Here is a 27,801-nt window from a genome sequence, read left to right on the forward strand (position 1 = left end):
TCTGTGCCTGTTGCCCCTCATCCTGTCATTGGGCACCACTGATGAGATCCCTTCTCAGCTTCTCTTCTCCAGGCTGAACAGACCCAGCGCTCTCAGTGTCTCTTCATAAGAAAGGTGCTCTAGGCCCCTCATAATCAGATGGAGCTCACGAGTGTCATTTTCATGTTAACTTAATCCGAAAAAAAAAAAAAAGTGTCCTCGGAAGACCACCATCGGCCCCGCAGCGTGAACCAGTCGGTAAGCAGGGATACTGACCAGGGACTTGCTCCACGGGAGCACTCCTCACTGAAACCTCACACGACAAACCCCTGGGCTCCCCCGCCCCGGCACTCGGAGCCTTCCCAGAAGCGCTCCGCCGCCTCCTCACGGACCCTGCCTGCCGCCCGCCGCTCCCCGCACAACAGCGACGGCGGGACTGGCCGTCTCTCCGACCATCTCCTCACCCCCTCAGCCGCACCCGCCCCCGCGCGCCCCAGCCCGCTCAACGGCCGGCCTCGCGCCTTGCCCAACGGCCGGTCTCGCGCCCCGCCCGCGCCCAACGGCCGGTCTCGCGCCCCGCCCCGGGCGCCGCGGAGGAGGAGGCGGGGCTGCGCGCGAGGGCCCGGATGGAAGCGGCGGGGCGCGAGGCGGCGTGACCCCTCCCCGCCCGGAAGTGCAGCGGCGGCGGCCGGAGCGGCGGCAGCGGGGCCGTACGGGAGCCGCGAGGTGCCGAGCGCGGGGGAGGGACGGAGGAGCGGGCGGCAGCGGGTCTCGGCGCGGTGCAGCGATGCGGCTCCGCCACCGCCCGGCCTCGCCGCTTCCGCCTCCCGCTGGCCACCGGTGACCGCCACACCTTCCCCCACCCCGGCAGTATGAGACCCGCCGCGCCGCCCAGCCAGCGCCGCGCTCCGGTACGTACTGCCCCGGGCCGGGGGGGGAGGGCAGCGAGGGAGGCGGCGGGGGCGCTGCCGGGTGGCGGGCGGGCCTTTGTTGTGCTCTGCCCTGCCCGGCGGGGCGGGCCCGGGTCCCCTTGCCCAGGGCAGCGGCCCTTCCCCCGCCTTGGCTCTGGCGAAGCCTCCCGGACCCGGTGCCGGCCCGGAGGGGCTTGTGACCGGTGTTGTCCCCACGTATGTAATCCATACCTTGGGCAGGACGCGCTTCGTAATGGGCTCTGCAGGCCCTGGCATGAGCGCTCTCAGCATTCCCACAAAACAACCCCATACGCTTTATTTTCCGCGTGCGTTCTTAGTATCTCAAACTGCGACGTGACAGTTTGTTTGGGGAAGTTCTCGTCTTGTCATGAAAAAAAAAAAAAAAAGGGGGAGGGGGGTTGGTCTCCTTTCTGTGGGCTGTGGCAAACTTTGGAGGACGCTGTGGCAGCGGGTGAATAGTGTTGCGAAGCTCCCGGTTGATTCACGGGCTCTGCGCGCACCATTTCCTACGTGGTCAGGAAGTGGAGTTGACTAACGCGGGTTTGCACCTGGTGATGTCATCTGAAATTCGCTGGGGTCCGGGGGAATTTGCGTCATTTTAAAGCAGTTTGAGGACAGCAGTAGCTGAGAAGGAGCATAAAGAATGGCAAAAAGCAAAACAAAGAAAACAATGTGAGTGCTGTTGATGAGTCCACAATATTTTTTTGACTGCAGTGTACTAGAAATCAACAGTTTATTTTGAAATATACCTTTGCTCTGTGAAGATACTCTTACCTTGTTTTCTAAAATGGTGTTAAGGGCTATAAAAATACCATTTGAACAAAAAGGATTGTTTCTAACCTCCTGCCAGGAAGAACAATCTATGAGAGTCAAGCTGGGTCATTCCTTATTCTTATCAGTTCTGCAGGATGCATTATTCTGATAACTATCCCATATGGTTGGAAGAATTTGTACCACAGTGGTGCTGGAGCTGAGCCATTTGTATGACTGCCAAAGCATTTTGTTTAACTTTTTTTTTTTAGAAAAGGTTTTGTTCTTTTTTCCATTTTTACTAAAAAAAAAAAAAAATAAAAAATTCTGGAAATAAAAATCCTTTCTTAGAGGGAAACTTATCAGTCACTGTCACCTCTGAAGGTATTTTACCTGACTTCTCTGGGCCTTCTGAGATGTGTGAGTAGGACAAACATAAATGTTTGTGGAGGATTTCCAGTGTGTGTGTAGGATTTTTACCCCACTCTATAAGGGGATGTTTGCTTGGGAAAGGGAAAATAATTTTTAAACAGTATGTGTTTCATAGATAAAGCTGCAAACATGGCAGGGTTTGGTGTATCACCAGAAACTACTTTTAACTCTCTTCTGGAAACCTGAGATTTTAAGTGTCCAGAAATATCCTTGGTGTTATATTGCCTTGAAACAGCTTTCTGCCAAACTTTTAACTTCAGTACTCTGCAGTCTGCTTTTAAACTGTCAGTGAAAATAAAGAATTACATTCTGAGCTTGCATAGGCGTTGTGAGCTACTTGTTGCTATTAAAAACTTCTATATGCTATAGAGAAATGTGAAATGAACTTGAAAAGCCACCAGTTTTTTTCTGGCCTAATCACTGATTTCAGCTGCCAGTGAATACCGCTTATAGTTCTTGGATGTTCAGTTGAAATCACATATTACAAAACTACTTTATTGTACCTTTTTCTATATGTGGTGTTTATCTCTTAGTTTTTGTGCCTTTGAGAGCACCTAAAGGTAAACACGCAGGAGAGAGAATTAAACCAGTTGTCATTAACAGCAGAAGTTCAAGTGGAAAAGAAATAGCTGAGGGCAGTAGTAGATAGTGGAGACTGACACGTAGATCTCATTGACTTTTTATTCATTTTTCCTTAGTTTTGTCTGCGTTTGTTTTTTCCCCACTCTTTCATATACAGTTTCTTCACATCTGCCTTATCTGTGCACTTTTTTCTTTCTGCATGTTACGCCCTTGTAGAAATAACTGCAGTTAGAAATTTGTCCTGTTGATTTTGTTTCCAGGTTCTGGTGTGTGCTCAGAGCCATTTTGGTCTGTTTTTTTGTTGTTGTTGTTGTGGGTTTGTTTTTGTTTTCATGTTGATGACAAGTAGATGTTTGTGGTATTTTTTCCATCATTTTTTTGTGACAGGCTTATATGGGCATTTCTGACTCTGTGAAGGGCAGTCTATGGCATGCTGCTTCCTGTGTATTTGGCAAAATGTGGTTAAGAGTAAGGAAATCTAATTGAGATTGTTACACTCAATAAAAGCAGTAACCTGATACTTGTAATCATAAGATCCTCTGAACTTCAAAATACTGTGGTGTGAATCAAAACAAGAAAACTTTGAAAAGTGTCACTGTCATTCCCCTCAGTCTTTTTTGTTTGTTTTTTTTTTAGATCTTCCCTCACTAGATATGGTAAAACACTTTGCCTTCTTAAGAGCCACAGTTCGTGTTTCCATAACAATCTCCATCAAATCAGCTGATTTGCCACACAGTCATTTAATTACATGGCAGCAAAATGATATACTGGTGATATATGAACCTGTGAGAATGGTGTAGTTCCAGAAGGCCATGAGCACGGTGAAGCTGGGGGCACAGGCAGCCCTCTCCTTACTCTGTGGTGATCATCAGACTGGGGGGGAAGAGCAGCTGGGCAGCTAAACAGGCTCTGTGTTTTGTCACATGTGCCCTGAGCCCTTCATTTTTAGGACAAAATAGAAGGCCCTTGCCTCAGCACTTGTCGGATGCCTGCTCCATCCCGACAGAGATGTCCTCTGCAAGAGGCTTTCATACCTTGGCTCTTGGTTTGCTTTCTTCCCTTTGCAAAATGCATGCATATTCATAGGAGGTTTCTTCCTTGCTTTGATTTCTGGAGAAACTTTCTTGTTTATGTCCTTATGGCACTTCGCTTCTACTACTTCTTGTCCCACCAGCATCAGAAGGACTTGTATTGAAACTGTCCTTTCAAATGGAAGTAGGAAGTCTCACCTTCAGTTTGTGCTTAGTACTTGGGGGGAGAGTTGTTGCAGCTGTGTGAGGGGTGGAGGTATTTTCATCGTGGCAATTTAGATGCTGTAGTAGTTGCTACTGAGAGGAGACCCTCACTTGCCCTCGTTCAGTGAGTTTCTTAAGTACTGTGTGTACTATATTATAGAGTGTGTGTGGTGTTGCATAAATGTTCATTTTTGGGTTAATGTTTTAGCTGTTCAACTTGTGTGGTGGGGCTGAATTTTGGCAGGAGTATATGTTCAATGTTGGAGTAAGCTTAAGCAGAAAATTCCTCAACTTTCATGGTCACGTTTTACCTGAGTTCAATAGCTTTCCAATGTGTTTTTTGGTAACCCGATTTAAAAATATTCTTCGTCAGCTATAAAGGTGTTTTAATGTTCTTTACAAGGAATTGCTTTGCAACCGTACGTGTATCTAAGTTGTTGTGATCAGTGTTTGCATATAGCATTTAGGAAATGCAGTGGAAAGTCAGATACACTTTCAGCTGATTTAGAAACTCATTGGCATGGAATAATCTAGAGATCTCACACATACAAATTCCCTGAATTACATTACTTATCCTTGGTACTGCCTTGTATCTCCCAAAAGCTATTATTTGATTTTTGTGAAAAATACTGCATTTGCCAGTTTTCATTGGTTACTTGTCTTTTTCTTTCTATGGAAATAATCAAAATAGGTGACATAAACCAAGTGTAAAATGTTATTTCCAGAATTTGACAGTTGCTTTAATGAAAAAGGTAGTTTATTTTCCATGGTGCTTGTTCAGAGATGAAAGATGGACTAAGTGATTTCAATATGGGCTTCACATAAAGTCGAATGCTAGGTGAATGGGGAGAATTTCTGTGTTGAGTTCTGAACTCTCTAAAAACTACTGCTGTAAGTACTTATAACCTTATTTATTTATTTATTTTAATTTTAAGCATTGGAAATGTCTAGTGTGCTCTCCCTTGCTTTCATTGTTAAATGTATAAAATGAAGTTGGTGGGTCTTACGAGCACTTGCAAGATGTTAATTTACTTCTTGTGTGTCTGTGAATGTTTAATTAAAAACAAAAAAAGTCTCAAAACCCCCAACTTTAGATCTCAGCTCACTTAGCTGTTAAGCATTATCTGAAGCTCTAGTTTGATGTTCTCTTGCTGTAGGATTGCTTTGGAATAGACAGCTGCTTAGCCTTTAAGCGGTGGTACTTTATCAATCGAGCAGTGAGCAGTTGGTGTTGGTTCCATCCACCTCACTTGATGTGACATTTGCTCTTTGCACTATATTGTGACTTCTTAAGTAGTTCAAAGGTGAATTTATCATTTGATGTGTAATTTAACTGGCAGCTCTATGGAAAGAAAAAGCAATTGTGTGTGAGGGAGGATGCAATGGAGTAGCTCTTGGTGCAGTCAGTGTTGCTGCTCCTGGAGTAAACATCTCCAGCAGTTGGGAAACTTCTGAAGTTCATGGGGTGGGAACCTTGTATTGTGGTACCTGCCTCTCTTGTGTGGTGGAGAGGATCGCTGGGTGACACCTGGGCGCCCAGCTTTCTCTTGACCTCCTTCCTGCTTCTTCCTTTAATGTTCGTCCCCTCCCAAGAGCTCACTTACCAGTTGGTCAAGTCACTTGCAAAATCAATTCATAAGTAGTGTTATGAATGGAGATGAAGGGAATGGGGGGGGAGCGATGACTTGCACTTGATTTCCTTCAGATGACTTGTTTTGTTGTGTATTAAATGTTTGGAAAATTAATTAGACTTGGGTGTCTCTAAAAGGGTTTGGGGTTAGTTGAGTCAGCTGGTGCTTCCTGAACAACTGAAATTACTTGTAGGTGCAGAACTCTTTCTGGCCTGAGGAACAGCTGGTATAACTTTCTCCTCTGGTGTCATACTTTCTGGTTCTCTGTTCCATATTGACTTTTTCTTTGGAAAACTACTTCTCCTAAATGTTTTAATTTTCCTGGCTTTCTTTGTTCATATTCAGTTTCTAATTGATGGATCTGTTTTCACCATCAGCATGGCCCATAGCCTGTGAAGGACAGCCAACTTCAATACACAGAGTTTAAGTAAAAAAATCACTGGTTTAAGTTGAAATAAAATCTAAAGTCATTAGACATTTGTTGCTTTGAATGCCTAATGTATTGGTGTAATGATTCAGATTAGTTAGCTAGTAATTTCTTAAAATTCTTCAGAGAAGACACTTGTTTACTGTCTGCAGCATTTAACACAATAGGGCTCTGAATTACTTGATCTGTAGACATTACCTCAGCAACAAAACAGCACTCCTTGGTGGCAGTTTTTCTTGAATTTAGAAACAGATGGATTCCTTGTTAACTGAGCTTAATTTCAGAGTCACTTGTTCATTATCAAAAACTCTCAAAGATAAAATCAGAACTGTTTTGTAACAAATTCAGATAACAAGTTCTTAATATAGTTTGCTTCAGCTTCTGGGATGAAGCAATATATAGTGATAAAGTTAAACTTTAATGCCTTTTTATTAACATTGTAGGTACCAGTGGTCCCACTGATATTTACATATCAAATTGAATAACTGTTTTTGTAACAGAGGACAAAATACAGTCATTTCAGTGTCTGTGATGTGTGCGAAGTTAATTGCAGCAATTATTTGCATATATCTGGATTTGTACCTCTTTTTAGGTATGTTTTCATGCTTTTGGAAAGTTCTTACAGTCTGGATGAACTCATTTAAAGACTTGAGTCATATTATTTCAGTTCTGGAAATGTTATCCTAGAAACTAAATTTTCTGAAATCTCTAGCTGCTTTGGGTGATTTTTGGGTTAATATAACACGTTGCTGTACTGACTGTCGGAGTTGGTGTGATCTTACTGTTAGGTCTGGTACTGTGTTTGGCATATGGTGGTTTCAGAGGAACAGAATATATGAAATCTAGTTTCAATGGTTTTTTTAATCTCCCTGCAGAATATGTCGAGGTAGATTTTGCTCATTACATGCATATAGCAAACGAACTTCTAAAATTTAAAAACTGCAGCAGAATATTTGTGTTGTAGAAGGTGATATAGTTAATAAGAAACTGAAACTTCTGAAAAAATTTGCATAATTACATTGTTGCAAGTTTTGCACTGGGCAAGTGGCTGATTTGAGGGGAAAAAAATTACAGTGAATACATCTGGAAGATTTGAATTAGTACTGTTACATCCCATGAATGGAGTTCCTGTCTTGCTTATGGCAAAAGGCACATTATCAATAATGTTTTCCTTAAGTGTGTTTGTTCTCTTAAAAAAAAAAAAAGGGGGGGGGGAAGCATGGCATAAGTAGAGTTGTAAGAAAAGCTTATGTAGGCAGTAGTCTGCTCAAAATTTGTATATGGTAGACTTTGTGTCCAGAGTTAGATAATGTAATTATTTATATTGATAAGATTTTCAAGCAAAATCAACCTTTATCCTGTAGTCAGTAGTTTTGAATATTGTTCTATAGGCCAGGCATCATTTTTAATAATTTAAATCCCAGCTGTGTTGGGGAATGTGCTGTCCCCTCCAACAGCTGTGAGATGGTGCTCACTGAGTGCTGAGAGGAAAAATACATGGCAGTAGCATCACTAAATATATGTTGTCTGGGTTACTAATAAATTACAGTGTCTGAGCCTTCACAGGCGTTTTCAGTCGCTTGTAAAGATGGGCACATCACTTGGTGTTAGCTGACTTCTTGATTTCCTGCTATTAAGTTGCATTTTTTCCTTCTGTTTGTTTTTCTCTTTTGTGAAAGCAATTTTCTGTGGCTGCACCACAGGCATCGCACTGCACAACGTTTGAGGCGGCCTTGTCGGGATGATCACAGCAAGGTTCCATCTTCTGGGGATGGAGGCAAAAAACCAGCAGACTTGCAGCTGCTTTTGGTCTGCATTGTTTGGCAGTACCGACAGTAAAAACACATCTGTTTATTTGTCATAGCCAGTGGAGGATTTTGCAAGCCTGATGGTGCTAGGGTATCAGCAAAGCAAGGAGGGATATTTGGCTTATTCAAGCATAGATGTTGGTGGGTGATTGCCTGGGGGGTCTGCAGCCCGGGCAACCCATTTTCTGGAGGCAGAACTTCTGTGAACAAGGCAGCCGATTGCAGTAATGGTTCATGGTGTGGTGGTTTGTGGAGCATGTTGCTGGCAAGAGCTTCTCAAAGGCAATGGAAGCACCTTTTATAAAGAGAGTTTGGTCTGATAGAAGTTCACAGTATCACAGTATGTTTGGGATTGGAAGGGACCTCAAAAGATCATCTAGTCCAATCCCCCTGCTGGAGCAGGAACACCCAGGTGAGGTCGCACAGGAACATGTCCAGGCGGGTTTGAATGTCTCCAGAGTAGGAGACTCCACAACCTCCCTGGGCAGCCTGTTCCAGTGCTCTGTCACCCTCACTGAGAAGAAGTTTCTTCTCAAATTTAAGTGGAACCTCTTGTGTTCCAGCTTGATCCCATTACCCCTATCATTGTTTGCCACCGAGAAGAGCCTGGCTCCATCCTCATGGCACTCACCCTTTATATATTTATAAACATTAATAAGGTCCCCCCTTAGTCTCCTCTTCTCCAAACTAAAGTTACTGCCTTTTATCAGCCACGTTGGTTTTGTGAAACTGAAATCTGGTTAACCGTGGCCGGATTAGCCAGGCCACCCTGACAGCCCCTACACCAAGGTGTTTGTGTTGTGTTTGTTCTGCTCTTGTTTTTAAACTTTAGTAAAACAATCAGCCTGTAGAGGAACAAACTGATGGCATAAGGACTGGGGAGGAGTGAACAAATATCCTGTTCAGCCAGGTGTGAGTAAGATTTTACACACTCGCACCTTGGTAACTAGGGCTTTTTGCAAGATAGCATTTTCCCTATAGTTTTGACTACAGTATTAGGCCTCAGTTCTAACCCTCAAAGAGTTTGCACGGGTTTTGTCAAGCAAGCAGGTAACATGTTAGCATTTGGAGACAGGCATGTGGCAGGGGAGCGGGATGTGGGGTGTGAGCTGCGCCGTCCGCTGCTCCCGTTCCCTCTCACCTCAGGTAAGCAGCCCGAGGTTGCAAATCAGAGCAGGGAGTTGTGCAGATGCCACTGCTGGAAAAGACACAAGACAAGAAGTGGTTATTGCTGAGGAGTCATTTCTTGTGAGGCAGTAAATGGTTCCAAGGAAATGGAAAGCTACAGAAATCTTTTCATGCTCAAACTTAATTCTTAACCTTTGTGAGAGAAAAATGTGAATACTGTTTTTTGGTCTCAGGATTTACTCTTTTTAATCCATGATTGTAAAAGCTTATGGCTGCTGAATTTGCTCAACTACTCTGTCTAGAGAAGAAAGAGATACTTTTAAAGTTTCCTTTTGTCTTGATCAAGCATGACTGTGCCATAAGTGGGAAAAGTCTTAGGAAACTGCAAAGGTTTGCATCACTTTTGTTATAGAAAAATGGTTCTTAAGTAGATTGTTTTGGAATTGTTCTTAAATGTAAAAGTATAAGCAAAACAACTAATATCTGGATGTGTTTGAAACAATGGAGTAGGAGGAATTGGGTACTTGTCTTCGAACTTCAGAAAACAGTCTCTGTTGTACTGAAGTTGGGAGTTGAATGGTCCCTTCCAACTCAAGATATTCTATGAACTTCTAGAATTTTCTTCTACCTCTATGGGTGTGAACCTGTTTAGCTGCAGTCCAAGACTGAGATGTCACGTTTTGCTTGCCTTTATGGCTTTCATCTGCTCTTATATAGCTATTATTTCAGAGATTCCTATTTTGTATTCATCGAAGCCAGTGAATATGCAGCTCTACCCCTTGACCTACCTCTCTCCCCTAGGATGTTGTCTAATCAGCTGTTGTGGATTAAATTTAATACCCAGTCTACTGAAATCAGTTCAGTTGCAAGACTGGGTAACCTACCATCGGCTGCAGTTTGGTCCATTGACAGAATTGAGTTTTGGGGTTTGAAAATCATGTGTAGGTTTTTCTTCTCCATTTCCTAGCTTATAAGTGTAGTTGTTCTTTGCACAAAAGTGTAGTAGTCTTTGACTGGTCTGGTAAGAGGCATAAACCAGATCAGAAATGAGCTGTACCTCTCACAAAATTTCCATGAAGGTGCAGCTGTGCACACAAATTTGTCCACTGTTTGCCATGACAGGTAACAAAGTGGCAAATGAATTATCAAAAAACTCCTCCTGGTAACATCTGTGAGTATGAATTTTTGGCTGCTGAAAGCAGTTGTGCCGTTTCAGTGCGAATTTTCCAGGTGCTGGCAGTCTGCAGAGGTTAATGAGGAGAGCATTATGCTGCTGTTGCTCTGTACAACTGCTCTGCAGCACCTGAAAGCACCTGTCTCCAGAGAATATGGCCCAGTGCTTTTCACAAATCTTATGGATTTCAGAAAAAAGAAAAACATAACACCCCAAACTAACTGTGAATCTGCTGGAAAAAGATATTTTTTTGCTATGATTGAAGTCAACTTTCTTTTGGCTAATACAGATATTTCTGTTTCATGTGCAAGAATGGAAATTGAGATTAGTGTTTTCAATTTGGTGAACTCTTGTGTGTAGCTGAAGTGTTTAGGGAAAAATGTCTTCATTTAATATGCTTTCACATGCCAATGATTTGTTTGAGTAAGAGTAATGGAGTGAAACTAAGGAGAGGAAAAGATCACTTTGGCTGTATACCAGGAAAAAAAACCTAACAGCAATAGATTATTTGAATAGAATAGCTTCCCAAGAGGAATCGTGGTGGAAATATCCATCTTTCAGGTCCCATAAAACTAGACTGGGCAATGAAATTGAAATATGCTGTAAGAAATAATCTTGCGTTTCTTCTCTAGGGAAATGCATACATGACTCCTGTAGGCAGTGGTCTAGGTTATCTAATAAGAAGCATGATGAGTTTTCTATATTACAGAACAGTAGCGCAAGGCTAATGCTGAGGGATTTTTATTAATAAGCTTGGCTGATGTAAACTAGACAGTCACAATTCAAGCTCTGCTGGGCACTGGGTTTTCTCTCCACTGAGCTAAAATTCAGCTTTGTTTTTCAGAGGCTTAAGGTGGGAAAGAAAATTCAGAAAAGCCTGAGAACTACATGTACTCAGCTTTATCATTTTTACAACTGATAATCTTTCTAATTTTGAGCTTCTGACTTCAATGTTATCAGTCACAGCTACAATACCATGCCCATGGTGAGAAGTTGGGCGTTTCAGACCTGCTGGACTTTGCCTTGCTGGAGCTTTTCTGCTGGAACCACCTCGAGGATGTGCGCTTTTAAATTCTGGAGTCTTAGTTGCAGCTATTTTAAGATGTCTGTGACCCCGGCTGCCTGTCCTGTCTCTGCTGGAGTTCGCTGGCCCTGGAGCAGGGGTGCCCGGGGATGTATACGTAGTTTGTCAGCTGTCATGGTCCAGTCCAAGGTAGTATTTTTCTCTCGCTGGAGAGCTGCGCAGAGGGTTATGATTTGACTTGTGGTGCAGGTGTTTCTCCTGGCTGGGTGGGAGCTTCCAGCAGAGCTCAGGGATGGCACGGATGAGAGCAGCCTCGGCTTGTGATTTAAGCCCCAAAGCCAGTTTAGGTTTGTGTAGGCTTGGTTGCTATATTGTGTGGTTCCAGAGCAAACATATACTTAAATAAGCATTTTTAATATGATGTTCTTAAAACAAAAAAGAAAAACCCCAACACAAACAACAAAAACCTTCCTTTTAGCTGTTATAGGCCTCTAATTTCTTCAGTAAGTGTCATAGGATTTTCTTGTGGGTTGCCCAGCTGCTATTTACTTCTACTTGCCCTGAAAACAAAATATTTTGTGTGTTGGAAGTACTACTAATAATGTAAAAATTGGTATATCCTTAACCTGTAGTTTTTCTAGCTTATTCGTGGTGAATATATATGACTGCAATTGTTTAAGTGTTAGTAATACTATTCACTCAAATGTTGCAGTGATAGGGATGAAATTTAGTAAATACTAAACACTGTATTTAAATTTTCTAGGTATATCATAAGTCTGTTTTCAGAGAAGCAAATGATGATACTGAACAAATTGGAAAACTGCCGAAGCTTAATAGACCTTTCAAGGGTCTGTTATTGTGTTGTGTATCATCCAGCAGAAAATTTAGTCTAATACTTAGCTATGTAGGAAATACACAGCAGTTCTTTCAAAAAGATCAATTGTGGAGCTATCTAAATCCTGCTAATTAAGAAACAATCCTATCTTCTACGAAGTTAAGATTTTTTTTTTCTGTAGGTAATGTCTTATGAGTTTTTGTGAGCATGATCATATTACAAGGCAAACTCTTAAACAGAAAGAAATGGTAAATTTCTCTCCTCAACTGGGTATTTTTTTTAAGTCTTTGAGTGGATTTGAGCAGGATTCAAAGCAGTTTGATCAGCCACAGGAGTTTCATGCTGCTGGGTGAGCGTGGCCCGGGTGATGGGTACATGTTACACAAGTCCTCTGTGACCAAAGAGAAAGGGATTTAGTTTTCTTGGCTCTTCAACAGTTTGGCTTTCCAAAGTTGATGCTGCCTACAACTGCAGAAGTCAGCTGGAGCGTTGCTTTGGATGGCAGTGGTACAAAAGTAACTCATTCTTGAGCCTTAAAATGTTTTTCACTTCAGACTTAACCATTTTGATCTGGCTTGTTTCCTTCATCTTTAGCTTCATATATGTGTTCTCTCTCACCCAAGAACTGATAACATAGTTCACCATAAAGCAATTCAATATTTTTCCCAATAATTTGCCTCCTCAGTATTTTAAAAAACAAAACTGATTGATTTCTTGAATAACAAATACTGATAGATGGCATTATATATAATATTTATATATTATATAATACAATGTAATATTTATTCAGTGATGATGGTTTAACGAGAGGAAATAAAATTACTATCTCTGTAGCTAGAGCATGTTTATTTTGAATAGGTTTTTGGAAAGTGATTTTATTGAATGGAAGTGTTATTCACTTCAGATTTATTTAAACACCAAAGTTTTGGCTGTACTATTAGACAAACTGTATTTGTCTGAATTACGGATTTACTAGGAATAAAAAGTTGGAGGAAGCAGGGTGTTATTTGCCAGTTAACCTTCAGAAGGTGATCTTTTATTTCAGCCTGTGATGAAATATCAATATTTCCAAATGGGGGGGGAAGTTAATTCATAACAGCTTTGCAGTTCTTGAAATGTTCAGTCCTGTTCAGGAAACTATTGTCATCGTTCAAATGGACTGAACTGTGCAATACATGCACGTGGGATTTATTGGCATGGTCATTTATTTGATTTTCCTCAGAAACTGCTAAATGGTATTAATATTGGTCACTCTTAGGCAGCAAGTTACTCTTACAGTAGCTCTTAAACACTTGGAGTAGTTGTTGGTTAGAGATGTTTGTTTCAGGCGGGACAGGCTCTGTCACCTCCTCTGGGGCATCATGGAGACCTCGTGCCGTCATGGTTGGGAAGTGCACCATGACATGACATCTTGCTTTGTCACTCACTTTCTGGATAGGACTTGAGAATAAGCCTGCGCTGTGCCCAGCTCACTCATGCTCAGTTGTATCGTGATGAGGTGTTGAAGTCCTATGATGTGCCAAGATACGGGCAGCCTGGGAGGGAAACGCTTCCATGTTGGAGGCTCAAGCCCTGGAAAGGAGAGCAGAGAGCAGCAGGAACTCATCAAGGACTTACTCTTCTTGCTTTGGAGGGAGCGGGACAAGGGCACTGATTACTTGGCCAACTGATCTGCAGGTTAGGTTCTGGCAGGCTGGATTTGATTTTCAGGGTGTGTTGGATACCCTGCAAAAGGCAGTTTATCTAGCCACTCCTGCCAGGAGTTTGTTGACTGTAATATCTTATTGAAATATAAAGATAAAACATTGCTGTAGTGACTGGTTAAAATGCACACCTGGTTGTATGCACGTGTTGCACTATTATTACTCTGAAATAACTATTAGGATATGGTGGTTGTAGTGAGCTTCTCCTTTTAGACATGACAGCTGGCAAAAGATCATGTTTACACTTTGGGCAATTCTTCAAATAGGTTTATGAAGTGTTGTACAGGTTTATTATTGAGAGAGTGGAAAATTCCTCTTTGTGTGTTCATGTGCATGTGGTGCTTTCTTAATGAGCTAGTAATTTTTTTAGTGAGAAAGTTGTGGAGATGATTCCAACACAAGATGTGAGAGACTGGGAATGTGTTCTTGTCTAGCTCTTAGAAGCTAAAAAGTAACTTTGTTTAGAATAATGTTGACAAATATTCAATTTGTGGGAAGGGAAACAAGGTATGTGTGATGAAATTCATATTGTGTTGATATATGAAGTATCTTTGAATCTTAAAATCTCTTAAATGTTAGGAAAATAGAGACCCAATACAGCTTTTAATGAAATTTGGTGTAAGTATGTTTTATGGAGAGTAGCTCATGCTTTCTTTATGTGCAGGTAATTAGAGATAATCAGCTTCAGATGGCTTGAAGTTTAACACAAGTATTTGTTTGAATAGGCAAGCAGTCAATTCCTAAATACAGTGTGCTTTGAGAAATAACTTTTTTCCATGTCATCTCTACCTACCTGCCCACTAGTGCTCTGCAAGTAGTACTCAGCTCTGTGAAGATCCTGATTTAAGATAAATTGGTCTCTTTGGCAGAGTGATTAGCAGGTGAAACCAATACTGGCCTTAAGAGACCAGTAGAAGAAGTGATAAGACCATCATGTTTGGAGCCTGCGAGTACAAGTTAAATAAAATGAAATATCTTTGAAATTTTCTTTCCTCTGCTGAAGTAATGCAAACTCTTGGTCCAGAATCATCACCGACTGCTGCACCGCATTCAGTATGGGTTTATAATTTCATTTAAAAACCCAAACAAACAACAAAAGTACTTGACAGACACTTTAAAATACATCTGTAATTTCCATTTTGGAAGCCAGAAATTTATTTTTCCCTCATGCATTTAAACTTGGTTTGGTGTTCCCAGGACGTTTCCTCTGATGGTCAGAGACTTCTGCCTGGCAAAATGGCCACATGGACTGGTTTGTTAAGCCGTGTCTGGACAGGCATAGCATTGCCTGAAAACTCTTGGAGGTATTACCTGATAATGTCCTGTCACCTCTGATGCTTTGTTCATAATAGCCTGCAGAGGAAGAAGTGCAGGTTCTAGCATGAAAATTGTCCATCTAAGTTGTTTTGTCCTGCAGATAACAGGCCTGTCTTCCTGCACCTCATAGATTTAATTCCGCCCAGTTATTCTCCAACTGGTTTTGTGAACTGCAGCTCTGTTTGTTCCCAGCCATTTGATGTGATGAGGTTTGGTAGCTGAAAAACCTTTTCGTTGGAGTTGGTGACAGTTGTTAATCAATGATACATAAACACCTTCTTCAAAGTAGTATTTAGTCTTCTCCCTGAGCAGAGTATGGTAGGTAGAACAAAGGGTGGGTGTGCAGGTGCATCTTTCTTCTCACCTTCAGTCTGCCCATGCAGGGTCCACTTGGTCAGGGTGTCAGCTTGGGGACTGAAAAAATCCTTCCTTCCCCAAACACCTCTGCATTTCACCATAACAGCTTTGAAGCTCATGTTCTTTTTCACCTTGTAGTTTTGGTAAATACCCCCAAGTTCTCACCCAAATCCTGATTAATGGATTAAGTAAAGTGAAGGACAGATCAGGAGACCTGCTAAACTGTTTCCCTGCTGGCAGTCTTTCAGTATGTCTTACAGAGCTTCCGATGCTCTGTTTATTTGTTCTCTGTTGTTCAGTTTGCTGTAGGTTGATTTTTGCCCTTTTTTTGTTTTTAATTATGCATCCAGGTATATTAAGAAATGCCTTAACACAGGCTCCCAGTATGATGTCAGACTATTTAAATTTCTTGCTTTGTCCTGATTTTGTCAATCTAAAAATTTGATTGGCTTAGTAAATTGATCCTCTAAAAAGCAAGATACAAATCTGTTCCTTAAAGACATTAGGAGCTCAGGAAAATCAGTTGTCTGGCCCTAATGCTGTAATGAGAAACTTCACAAAAAGCTGAAACTATTCAGAAGGATCTGAAAAGTGTACTTATGTAAAATCATTACGTCTGTCAGCACCTGAAATATAAATGCCACGCAGCAGGTGGAAGCAGCCTCTGGAAGTACAAATGCCCTGGTAGAATAGGTACAGAGACAAGGCAGCAGACCAACTTAAAAATAATTGAAAATAACCACCTTCACTTAGAGTTAAATTCTCAGTGAATCAAGCTGATTTAGCTGTGAGATGGGAAGGGCCAGATAACTGATGGTCGCTGGAATAAGGTCACTGAAGAGGATACTATACAGCAGTTATTTTCAGCCTTTGTCAGTTTATAGACCCCTTCAGTGCAAACTTGGCTGAGATCTGCTGTTCCTTGGTGGTTCCTGGGAGCTGACTGGTCTAATGGACTGAAAGAATCAAGGAACAGATCAGAGATGAGACAGTCCTGTGCATCTCATGCAAATGGCAAAACAAGGAATGGTCTGTATTTCTTTTTGGTTTTAGCTTTGGAGAATTGAAGAGCAGCAAACAGGTTTGGTAAGGCTGAGGTTCAAACACTTTCAGGATATGGTTTTGTATGAAATTTATCATGTATTTGGTAGCTGCTTCAGTTGTCACCATTGAATAGGATGTGCTTTCAGAAATAATAGTAGTATAAGTACTAATATTTGTTTTACAAAAGAGAGATGTTCACATGTATCCTTCCAAGGAATTTTACTCTACATTGTGCTGTACAGAGAACTGAAACAATTTGTAAGCCTGTAAACAGAATCTATGTAAACACAGCTTGTACAATACATGTGACTCCTGCTTTAAAAATATGGGCCAAACAAGTTTCATTATCTTAAATTTAGGGTGGCTGTTTATTACTAGTTTTCATTTATGGTACATACTAATTAAGTACTGAATATTGTCATAAATAAATACAAGTTTTATTTGGAAAGGAAAGTTACTTATGAGAGGCAGACGAGTTATATTTGTGATTACACTTGAACGTCTCAGTGATCCATATCTTGCAGGAGAGCTATTAATTTTATTTTTTTTCATCTTGACATAGTAGATCTGTTAGTAGAGATCTATTAAGAGATCTGATTATGTAGCATCTGCTTCCTCATCTGATAAAAACTGAGAAGTAGTTTTGTTTTCATGGCTTTATACATTCGTGATTCAGAGCAATTCCTGTGTCAGCAGGCTTTAGTGTGGAAGGGCTCATTGATATTGCGAGTGAGAAGGGGCACCAGAAAAGAGGAAAAGAATCCGCTGAGGATCATAGTGATTTGCAGAGAATTCTTTTTCCCATAGGAATAATAAATGCTTTCACGTTGTGACTCAATTTTGTACATGGTCTTCTTATGGGTCTGCGTATAACTTGTTTCCAACTGTGTTGCCTGTCCCCAGAGGAACAGTTCCGATGTGACTAGTGGTGTGCAATCAGTGAGACAATTAACACTGTTCTGTCACAAGTAAAATTACCTACATGGTGAAGTACTCAGACCTTACAGGAAGATTCTAGACTTCTGATGTTGCTTTAGCCATAGCAGGACATGTTTAAAGAAGCTTTCTGCACTAGGAGAGAAAATGTTGTGTGGCAGAAACAATTGTGACTTTCATCTGGTTTCATCAGGGCTCATTTAACTTCTTTTTAGCAACTTAATGGAGCCGCTTAAGTGCGAAGCTGTGCTGCTGGCAGGGACCTGTTCAAAGATGACAGCAAACCTTAACCTACAAGAGCCAGCCCAGTAACCCAGAGCTACCCTCTGCCAAGGCCGCCTTCTTTCATTAGCTGCGCACAAAGGCTCGTGCAAGCAGGCTAATTACGTGTTTGTAGCTCCGTGTGATGAATGTGGGGCCTGTGACTCAATTTCTGAGGGACAGGAGAAATTGCAGTGCTCTGCTGGGTGACAATCCATAAGAAAATTACTTTATGTACTCTTAGAAAGTTCTTCAGAGTTGGTGAGTTTACTCAAACTGCTTTTTGGCTTTGTGCTTTGGTACGGAATGAGCATATGGTTGTGGTGATTATAGTTCTTCAGCTGGATCTGTTGGTATTAAAGATACAAGGCATCCACAAAAGATGTGTGAAGAAAATACTACTTGAAATGAAAGTTTAGTTTCTTGCCTTCCCTTGAGAAATCCCAGGGGTTTTTGAACCCGTTCTACTCCCGGGTGGCTTGATGCTCTTTCAGTACAGAATTATGTGTGTGTGGACAACTAACGCATTGGTACTAATAACTGAGTGCTCACAGGGCCCAACTTACTCTCCAAATCAAAGGAGAAGATCCTGAAGAAAGTTATAACATGACTGGAGTGGTCGGGGTGGTAATTTGCAAAGGTGATGTTGAAACAATGTCATTAGGGTTATTGTCTGATGCATAGGCACTTGCCTATGAAGTATTGCATGAAGATTCAGCCTGCAGATTTTGTGTACAAGTGGTCATTAGTGTGTGACACCGAGCTTGTCTAAATGCCAAAGCCATTGTCCTCTTTTCAAGTTTAGTTTTCACGTACATTGTTTAGTAAACACACTAATATGGATGTCAAAGTATGGAATTATTTTTCACACTTTAAAAGGGTGAACAAAATATATGAATTACTTTTTTTAGGAGAATTACTGAAGTTTGGATTGCTATCTTGATACTATAAACCTGCAATAAGTGGCAATGTCAAGGGTTCCCACCCCACCTCCTCCTGGGGAGATGTCCAGTGGACCTGTGGCTGAAAGCTGGTGTTACACACAGGTAATCTATATCAATTCCAATGGCTTTATTTTCTAGTCATAATAATTTAAAAAGAGTTGTGCTGATAGTCGAACTAGTTCTCATAGTTAATGCTTGATATGTAAGTTAAATTTTATTGACATTTTTTACATCTTTTGTTCAGGTTAAAGTAGTAAAATTTTCCTACATGTGGACCATTAATAACTTCAGTTTTTGCCGAGAAGAAATGGGTGAAGTTTTAAAGAGCTCTACTTTTTCATCAGGGCCAAATGACAAAATGAAGTGGTAAGGTCTTTATTCTAGCAACTGCTTTGGGTTTTTTTGGGGTTTTTTTTTGTTTGTTGGTTTTCCACTTGCAGAAGTTCCTAAGTTAAATTGCAAATAAATATTAGAACTCAGGCATCTGAAGCTTTACTATAGGTATGGATTGGTTCTCATTTCCAAGTTTCAACAGTCCTAAGGGAAGCTTTTGTTTTAGTAGCACATATCATTGTATCTTATAAAAATATTTCTGAATTTATTCTGGGTATGATTTTAAAATGTACAATTTCTGCATTTCTTTCAGGTGCCTGAGAGTGAATCCAAAGGGATTAGATGATGAAAGCAAAGACTACCTGTCATTATATTTGCTTTTAGTCAGTTGTCCAAAAAGTGAAGTCAGAGCAAAATTCAAATTTTCCCTACTGAATGCTAAAAGAGAAGAAACAAAAGCAATGGGTAAGAGAGTCTTAATGTACTGCATGTGGATTTGTGAGAACATCCCAAAGAAAATCAGCTTTGTATTTATTTTTCAGTTGAGAACAGAATTTAATATTGAGATAAACTTTAAAATATCTTTTTAATATCCCTTTAGAATCTTAATTAAAAATCTTGCTCATGTTTCGCATACTTCTGATCACTGAGCTATGTTAATTCCGTCCTGAGCAGTATAAATTACAGCGCACTACTAACTGCTGTCACTCCAGATTCTTGTCACTTGGCTTTTCTAGCAGATTATTCTCGCTTCCCATTGGTAGGGGTATATTTTCTTGTTTCTGGCTACAGTGAAAGTAAGTGATTTCCATGTTAATTAGGATAAACATGCATGGATATATTTTTTTTTTAGACACTCCTTTACAATGTTTTGGTCTATTTCATCTGATTTACACTGTAATTAGTTTAAAAACCATAAGCTGTGTACCCAAGGAATTAGAAGATTTTGAAATAAGTGATTTGATTGAATTGCCCTCTTGATACAAAAAATATATAGGTCTTAGTTTCAAACTTACAGGAACAACCTTCACTGGAAACACTTTGAGAAAGCTGGAATTCTCATGAAAATGTGTAATTTAGTGCTGGTCTGCACTGAGTTTGTGCAGTTGCTTGTCCTGTGTATGACAGATCTGTCTACTTTTCTTTCTGCCTCCTACTCTAGGACTTAAGAGCTCTGGCAGGGTCTGTTCCATTGCAAGTTCTGCATTTCTTGGAAAGATCTATAGTTCTCCAGTACTTGAACCCAAAGTTCATGCTACTTCCTCCTTGTGTAACTAGCCCATTTGGAATCTGTAAAGTAAATGCACAAAACTATGTTCAAATCTAAAAATTAAATGTTTTGGACTTCTTGGAAGGGAAGTAAATGTATATATTTTCCTCTGTTTATCTTCTTCCACTGATGGAGTTGGTTGCTTCATTCTCTGGAAGCCTCTGGTTCTGGAGCTTATATGAACAAAGCTCCACTTCTATATGTTTGGTGGATCATGGCTTTTGGCTTGAGACAATCTTCCATTCCAGTAGTGGACTGGTGCATATAATGAAGCTTCAGTGTGTGCATCAGCAAGAATTTTGAGATAACCAGAGAGTGGTTGAGGTTGCAAGGGATTTCTGGAGGTTGCCTAGTCCAAACCCTCTGCTGAAAGCAGGGTCAGTTGGAGAAGTTTGCTTGGGACTTGTGCTTCGAAGATCTCCAAGGATGGAGACTTCACAACTTATCTGAGCAACCCATTTTAGTGTTTAACTAGATGTTGCTGGACCTTCTTTGCCTTAGGGGTTCGTTGCTGGTTCTTGTTGATCTGTTGTCCACCAGGACCCCTGTCACCAGTCGTCTCTTTCTTTCTGGTCAGTAGGTTTGCAGCAGACACTGAGCACAAGGTCACTCACATTGCCTGCCCTCTCTTTCCTCCTCTTTCTTCCCTGTGCTGTGTATGTGAGCTTCTGGCCACTGCAGAGCAGCACTCAGTTGTGCTGATTTCCCAGGAAATGTATGAGAGCTTTCTTCATAATGATCTCCTAAATAAAGGACATGCACTGTGGGACAAAAGGATTTTAAGAATCTGGAGACCATGTACCGAATGCTAAAAATCACAAGGTGCTAAAGCCCTGAAATCCTATGAGTACGTGTGTTCTATTTCTACAATAGTAGCTATCCTGTATTTGGCACTACAGGAATTATAAACATCTTTTAATTTGGGAAAATTACCAACAGAAATCTTATTTCTTGGACTTTCCAGCCATTTACCATCTGCTTCTGGAGATGCTCTGTTTTTATTTATAGAGTAGAATGATGCCCAACTGTAGATGTGCTTTGTAAATTGATAATTCATGCATAGACTGCTGCTTCAAGTCATGAAGCTGTCTATAAAGTAGGTAACGAACTAATGTTTTAACTTCATTAGAAAGAAGAAAAAATACATTTACACTTTTATGCTGCTTTATTTTTGTAGTTTTGTATACTTAAATTGTTACAGGTCATTTGGTTTCAGAGAGTTAACACTGGTTCTTGCTGGTAATAGTAAAAACTACCAAGTTAGCTATAGCGTAGAGAAGACACTTTGCTGATGTCTTTATTTTGGACAGAATGCTATCTATATATAGCAAATCTGTATCTATAGTCTCTCTCTCCAGATATAGATATAGATAAAAAAATAGCAAATCTGATGGGTTAAAGAAATAGCTCTCATAGCTATGGCTAAAAGGAAAATACAAATATTAGTGATATATTTTTATGACCAAAGAAATAGTTTACTTGGAAGCTTTTATTTCTGTTTTGCTTTTTTTTTAATACTTTCAAAACAGTTTCAACCTGTGAAACAAGAATTTTCATTTCAGGAAGAAAAGAAGTCAAAACAGATTGTTATGACAACTGCAGAAGTGTTGTCAGAATGTGTTTGTGATGACAGATTCATTGTAATCAGGCTTCTCTGGGAACGAATGCTGTTTTGACACATTGGGATTCTTAAACATTAACTGAAAAACTTGCCTTTTTCTGGATTATGCCTTAGATAACATCTAAGAAGCTGATAGGATTGAATTGCAAGTTGTGCTGTACTAAGTTCTATCAAGTGTTTTATAAAATAGCACTTATCCTTAATATAGATTTTTTTAGGTGTTATTATTCGTTAATATTTTTACTTAACTTGCTTTGTTTGTACGTAACTGTTTTTTATCAGAAAGCCAAAGAGCATATCGATTTGTGCAAGGCAAGGACTGGGGTTTTAAGAAATTTATCCGAAGAGATTTTTTACTAGATGAAGCTAATGGTCTTTTACCAGATGACAAGCTTACACTATTTTGTGAGGTGAGTATAGTTTTTTAAGTGGTAAACTTTTAAATGAAGTATTTTCTGTGCTAATAAATAGAGGTTTATGTTGATTTAAACAGTAACACGCTATGAGTTATTTTCTGTAAACTATAAATCTGTCAAGATACACCTTTGCTCACTTTATCTGCATTGTATTTTGGTTTTTGATACACGTACAATGAAGTGTAGAATAAGTCTGAATTGATCATTTGTAAACCATTGGACTTCTTCATAAGTCTGCCAGGATTACAGTAGAATTGACTGTAGAATTATTTATGCAAAAGGTGACTGATATGTGCTATCTGTAGGAGCCATATTTTATATATGTATTTATTTATATAGAGAGATATATATAGTTATATATATTTATATATTATATATATAAAAATATGTATATATTTTATTATTTGACATTATAAGATTGTTTTTCACTGGATAAACAAAAGGAAATGTCTGCATGCTGGTTCGCATTATTAAAAAAAACAACTAGTTTTCAGAATCTGTATTCCTGTAATATTGTAATTGATGGCTTTAAACCAATCAACACGTCTTTCAAGTAAATTAACCACTTTATTTTTATAATAATTATTAAATTTTGTTTCCTGAACAAGTGCAGCTCTCTTGTAGGAGGACTGCTTTAATATGGAGAGCTGTGATAGACATTTAACTTCAATGTGTATTATGGGTCACTTTTACAATATCAGTTATGTTGGTAACCTAAAGTGTCCTATTAAAATTCAGTAAAATGCTTAGTGTTAAAAACTGAAACTGGAAAAAGTTGCAATGTAATACAACATATGTTAAATATACATTGGCCGGTTATCTTTCCTGCCATAAAGTGATTAGTGGCTTAGGGGGATGATAGATGCTCTAAGTGCTAATAAGTTTGCTTTGATCTGTGTATTTACAGGAAATGTGTAAAATTGTCTTGGCAAGATTACTATTTAATTATATGTCATTATGCTGTGTAGGAAGAATAATTGAAACGTGGCCCCTGAGACTAGATATTGCAAATATAGTGCATCTTATTTTCACTTAGACAAGTTAAATTAGCTGCATGATAAATTTGTTATGAATACAATTATTTGGGTGATAAAAGCAGATGCAACAAGTGGTTTATGGTTCTGTAAAGATACTTCTGAGTATTTTCTCATTTTAAGTCTCGTGGTAATGAATACTTTGATGTGAATGAACAGCTCTCAGAAATAGCATTTGGTTTTGGAAATAGGTCACTATGTAATTTTAGAGACAAAGTTTTGTTTAAAAAAATAAACTAAACAAATACTGAATTTTCCAGAGAGAAATATTGTTATTTAAATTTTGATGCGGTAAATGTAACTGTGTTTCCCTACGAAACTTCTTGATGTTTTAATGTGAGTGGCTTTGCGAAGTGTTTGACCTACTCTGATTATAAATGCTGAAGAAAGTACAACATTAGTTGTGTGCAGTGAGCATGTTAAAGCAGCTCCTGGCTTGTTTCAGGCAAAAGAAAAAAGGAAAACCAAATATTTTTAAAATTTGTTTATTTGGGTGTGTTTTTCTAGCTCTTCAGCTGTCATTAGAATTGACAGGTGTTGTTTGAAGAACTTGTTTCCATAGACAATCTTAAGTTTTTGTCCTTCTAATACTTAACTGTAATTTCCAATTTCTGTATTCGCCTTCCTACTTGTATCCTAGTTGGAACACTGACCACTTAAAGCTAAACTGCACTTGACTTGGTCAAACTTACAGATATAGCAGGTATTCAGTAAAGGTCATTGAGTACGAGCTGTGCTGGTTGGCTCTTTTCTGCCTGTTGGGTTGCAGAGTCATTATTTGGCTTTCCGTGGCAACAAAGATGTTCCTTTTTTGTGGCCGAATGTTTTTAAGGTCAGTTGGGGATATGTCTTTGGGTTGGAAACAGAAGGGTTGTTAGGATAAATACTTTGCAAAGTCTGTTGTTGCCACTAGCAAGTGACGTATTGATTAAATACAACTTTTTATTTTATTTTTTTAAGCAAACTCATCTCTTTCACCCAGTTCTCACTTTCCATATAATCTGAAATTACTGAAGCCTTGTATTTTAATTTGCTAATAGAATAGTAAATCCTCTGCGGTGATGTTTTTCCTAGTGAGTGCTTTCACAGATCTCTTACCTAGCTTAGGTTGATGAGAGCAGTCCAGGCTATTACTTATGTCATCTTTAGTATTAGATCGCCACAGATTCAAACCCAAGAAAATTATACACATTATCAGTGTTAACTGTCATCACACACACAAGCTGTTCGTGTCCCAGTTTATACTTTTTTCATCTAAATAAATCTAAAAATATTTTTTTTAAAAAAAAGCACTTGATTTTAAGCATACCATCTGGACAAGCGAGATGAAATATTCAGCCTTTGTAAATGTTTGTATTCAGGATCTTTAAAAGTTGTTATAACCTACAGACAATATGTGCCAGGTCATTCAGAAGATGTAGGAGACTTGAATTAAGATTTTGCTTGGGTTATATCTTAAAAAGGGTGGCTCATAACAAATTATGTTGCACAACTATCAGTATTAGAAACCATTCTAAAATGGAAGCTTGGAACATCAGAGGTCAGTTTAAATACATGTAAAGAACGTGTAGGTGACCTTCCTAGTCACTGTCTGCAGCAAACGGGAGGATGGGGTGCGGACAACTCAAATAATGAACTTTGGGTCAAGCTCTGGAGAAGCAGAACTCTCCTTTGGCAACAGAAGACTAGCTTTGTTAAGCTAAAACTCCATTTGTGTGTATCTCCTGTGTGTATGAAAACCGCGAAATAGAGTATACAATAGCTCTATAGGTCTTTTTGTGTTATAAATGTGAAGTCTTACTGTGCAAGTGGAATTTCACAGTGGTTTGGAGTATTTTTTTTCCATTTAAAAGGTGGAAGAACATAGAGGAATTTCTTATAATCACAAGGGGGTATGAGATGAAACAGGGAATTAGGCAATGATTGAAATCCCGAAGCTGCTGGCTTAATTGGATCATCCTCCTCTTCTGCTCTGGAGTTTGGTTTGCAGTACTCTTGACTTTCTGTGAAGCTTAGCTGTGCTATTTTTGCTTTATGCCAGGTTTATTCCAGATGCTTAGCCTCTAGAAATCAAACAGAGCACTGATCTTAACAGTATCAGCATTTTTTCTTAATATATAATCCTAACTTTCTGTACTTGAGAGATTCAGCAATCAAGATCTTGTAGTATGGCTTCTGTTTGCCCAACATACCAATTAAAAGGACTCGGTGTGTACAGATACCTGAAAAAAGCAAGTAAGAATGCTGTTGTTCTGTTTACTACTTATGTGAAAGACTTAAACATGGGGAATAATGGCAATATATTCACTTCAGATGCACATATTTCACAGTTTTCTTAACTAGTTCTGTACAGAAATTGCCCCTATAAGTGTGCATTTCATTGTGGAACGAACTTACTACATCTTATGTTTCAGTGACTTACATTTATAAAATAATGTCTTTTAATATTGTTTGGAAGACAATCGCTTGTGATTCCTGCGTCAGCCAGACACATTAAAATGAAATAACGAAGGGGCTGTGTTACTTGCACTTAGTTTCCATTATCACATTACAGGTTGAATATGAAATACTGTAATTAGGAATATCATACTATTCAAAATGTCTATGCATTATTCTTATGAAACTTTTCTATGACCTTGTGATACTGATGATCTGTTTAGAATTTTATTGTATATATTTTATTTAAATGTGTGAAGAGTGTTGAACTGTTAATTTATCTCTGATATACCGTTCACATTTTTTATCTCACTGATATCCCAAGAACCTTATGTGTCCTTGACTTCTTTGGTATTTCTACCAGGTGGCATGTGGTATTGTGTTCTTTCTTTTTGTTTTGGTTAGATAAATACACAACATTAGAACCTTTAAGTAAAACCCAATTTATTTTATGTGACTTAAAAGTAAGCTGTAAAACATTAGTTTATGGTTCCAGCCTAATGCCAGAAGCACCACTGGTTTTGCTTTGTAGCTGCTGAACTTCTAGCAATAGGAACCATAATTTAGTTATATTTAGCATTCAGTAATGAAGGAGTTGTCTTGCTGTGATTTTTTTTCTGTTAGGTAAGCGTGGTCCAAGACTCTGTAAATATATCAGGACAGTCCAACACAAACACTTTGAAGGTACCCGAATGTCGACTAGCAGAAGATTTAGGGAATCTCTGGGAAACAACAAGATTTACAGATTGCAGTTTTTATGTAGGAGGACAAGAATTCAAAGCTCATAAATCTGTCCTTGCAGGTACTTTCTACTTTTGTATTGCTATTATTTTGTAATTAAACTGCTAAAAGTTTAAAATCAGGTTATATTTAATATTTACTTTTCTTGCTGTAGCACGATCTCCAGTTTTTAATGCAATGTTTGAACATGAAATGGAGGAAAGCAAAAAGGTAAGCCTTACTGAAAACTTCACATGTAAATATTTGTGCAAAAAGGGAAAAGTCACAGAAAACTTGGAGTATTGCAGATTGAGGACAAGTGCTGTGTGATGCTGTGTGAGTGGAGGAGCTCCGTCTCCTGAACGCCTCCCAGGAGTTTCTTGGTGTAGAAAGAGCAGATAGGGCTGACTGTGGAGAGGTGTTGGAGGATTTGTTCTTTCTTTTTGGTTTTGTTTTTTAACATTAGCTACTGATGTGACCTATTAACGGTGCCCCTTTTTGCTTTAATTTATACCTTCGCATAAGCCTATTGACTTGACTAAGGTTTTGCTATAGTGTATTAAAATGTTTTATATGGTAGCTAGGACACAAAGAAACAACAGCTGAATTATGACTCCAACGAAGGCCTGAGGCAGTGAAGCGCTCTTTTCAGTCACATTTTCTGCGGGCACTTGACCTGTGTAAGTGTTTTGGATGCATAGTTAGTTAATCAGCACAGAGAGCTGCTTCTGCTTTTGTACACTTGCTGTCACCCACAGCAAGGAGTTGTTTGTGTCTTTCACGAAGAATTATCTAAAATGGGTTTGCTGTAGGCAGAATCCATGAAAAGGCAAGGAGCTGGTCAGCTCACTAAAGGGTTGTAATAAATGATCATCACATGGTCTTGGAGGCTGCAATGATGCTGCTTGTGTGAAGAAATAGATGAATTCAGATGAATGTGGTGCTGTAGTACAACTGAGTTGCAGAAACGTGGCATTTTTCTTCCTTCACTTCTGCAATCTAGAACATTTCACAGGTAGAATTGGAATATTGGAAGCATTTTATTGGGATTTTTGGACTCAAACCCAGACATGTCCAAATTTCAGTAATATGCCATGTCAGATGCCTTTGCCTTCATGTTAGCAATACATCTCCAGTGCTCCCCTACTCCTAAATTCTGTATCTGCTTCAGTGGATAGGAAACTAGAACATGTACACCTTGTGCTGATAGCCTGGGATTTTTGTACCTCATTCAAAAGTTCGGTGCTTTCGTCTGCATCTTTGCCATAATTTCCTACTTCATTATTTGTTTATAGGGAATACTATTAGGGGATGGAGTCAAGCGTGCAATACCACAGTTTTGTTAGGACAGTCTTCAGCTACATCATGTCAGTTAAATGTGCTGCTTTGTTTGCTTTTTGGGTTGTGAGATCCAGATGTAGGCCGTGTTGACTTGGTTTAAGTCGCTCAAAAAATGGCTTTATTCTATCTGC

At 39.4% G+C, this 27,801-nt stretch overlaps 1 protein-coding gene across 2 annotated transcripts in view; it reads left to right on the forward strand.

Moving 5' to 3' along the window:
* The first annotated feature begins 620 nt into the window (after positions 1 to 620).
* Positions 621 to 27,801, forward strand: part of SPOPL (speckle type BTB/POZ protein like) — a 35,250-nt gene continuing 8,069 nt past the window's right edge. Inside the window, exons 1-7 of one of the 2 annotated variants that reach the window (XM_082055382.1) lie at positions 622 to 890; positions 18,467 to 18,601; positions 18,744 to 18,865; positions 19,146 to 19,297; positions 22,006 to 22,133; positions 26,234 to 26,411; positions 26,505 to 26,560. In XM_082055382.1, coding sequence (XP_081911508.1) covers positions 18,524 to 18,601; positions 18,744 to 18,865; positions 19,146 to 19,297; positions 22,006 to 22,133; positions 26,234 to 26,411; positions 26,505 to 26,560 — 714 coding nt within the window. In that variant the 5' untranslated portion in view covers positions 622 to 890; positions 18,467 to 18,523. Of the gene's footprint in view, positions 891 to 18,466; positions 18,602 to 18,743; positions 18,866 to 19,145; positions 19,298 to 22,005; positions 22,134 to 26,233; positions 26,412 to 26,504; positions 26,561 to 27,801 lie in introns of both variants that reach the window. The other variant, XM_082055383.1, reaches the window with a different exon arrangement.

This window comes from Streptopelia decaocto (genome assembly GCF_964273445.1).
Source record: "Streptopelia decaocto genome assembly, chromosome: 6".
NCBI classification, from domain to species: domain Eukaryota; kingdom Metazoa; phylum Chordata; class Aves; order Columbiformes; family Columbidae; genus Streptopelia; species Streptopelia decaocto.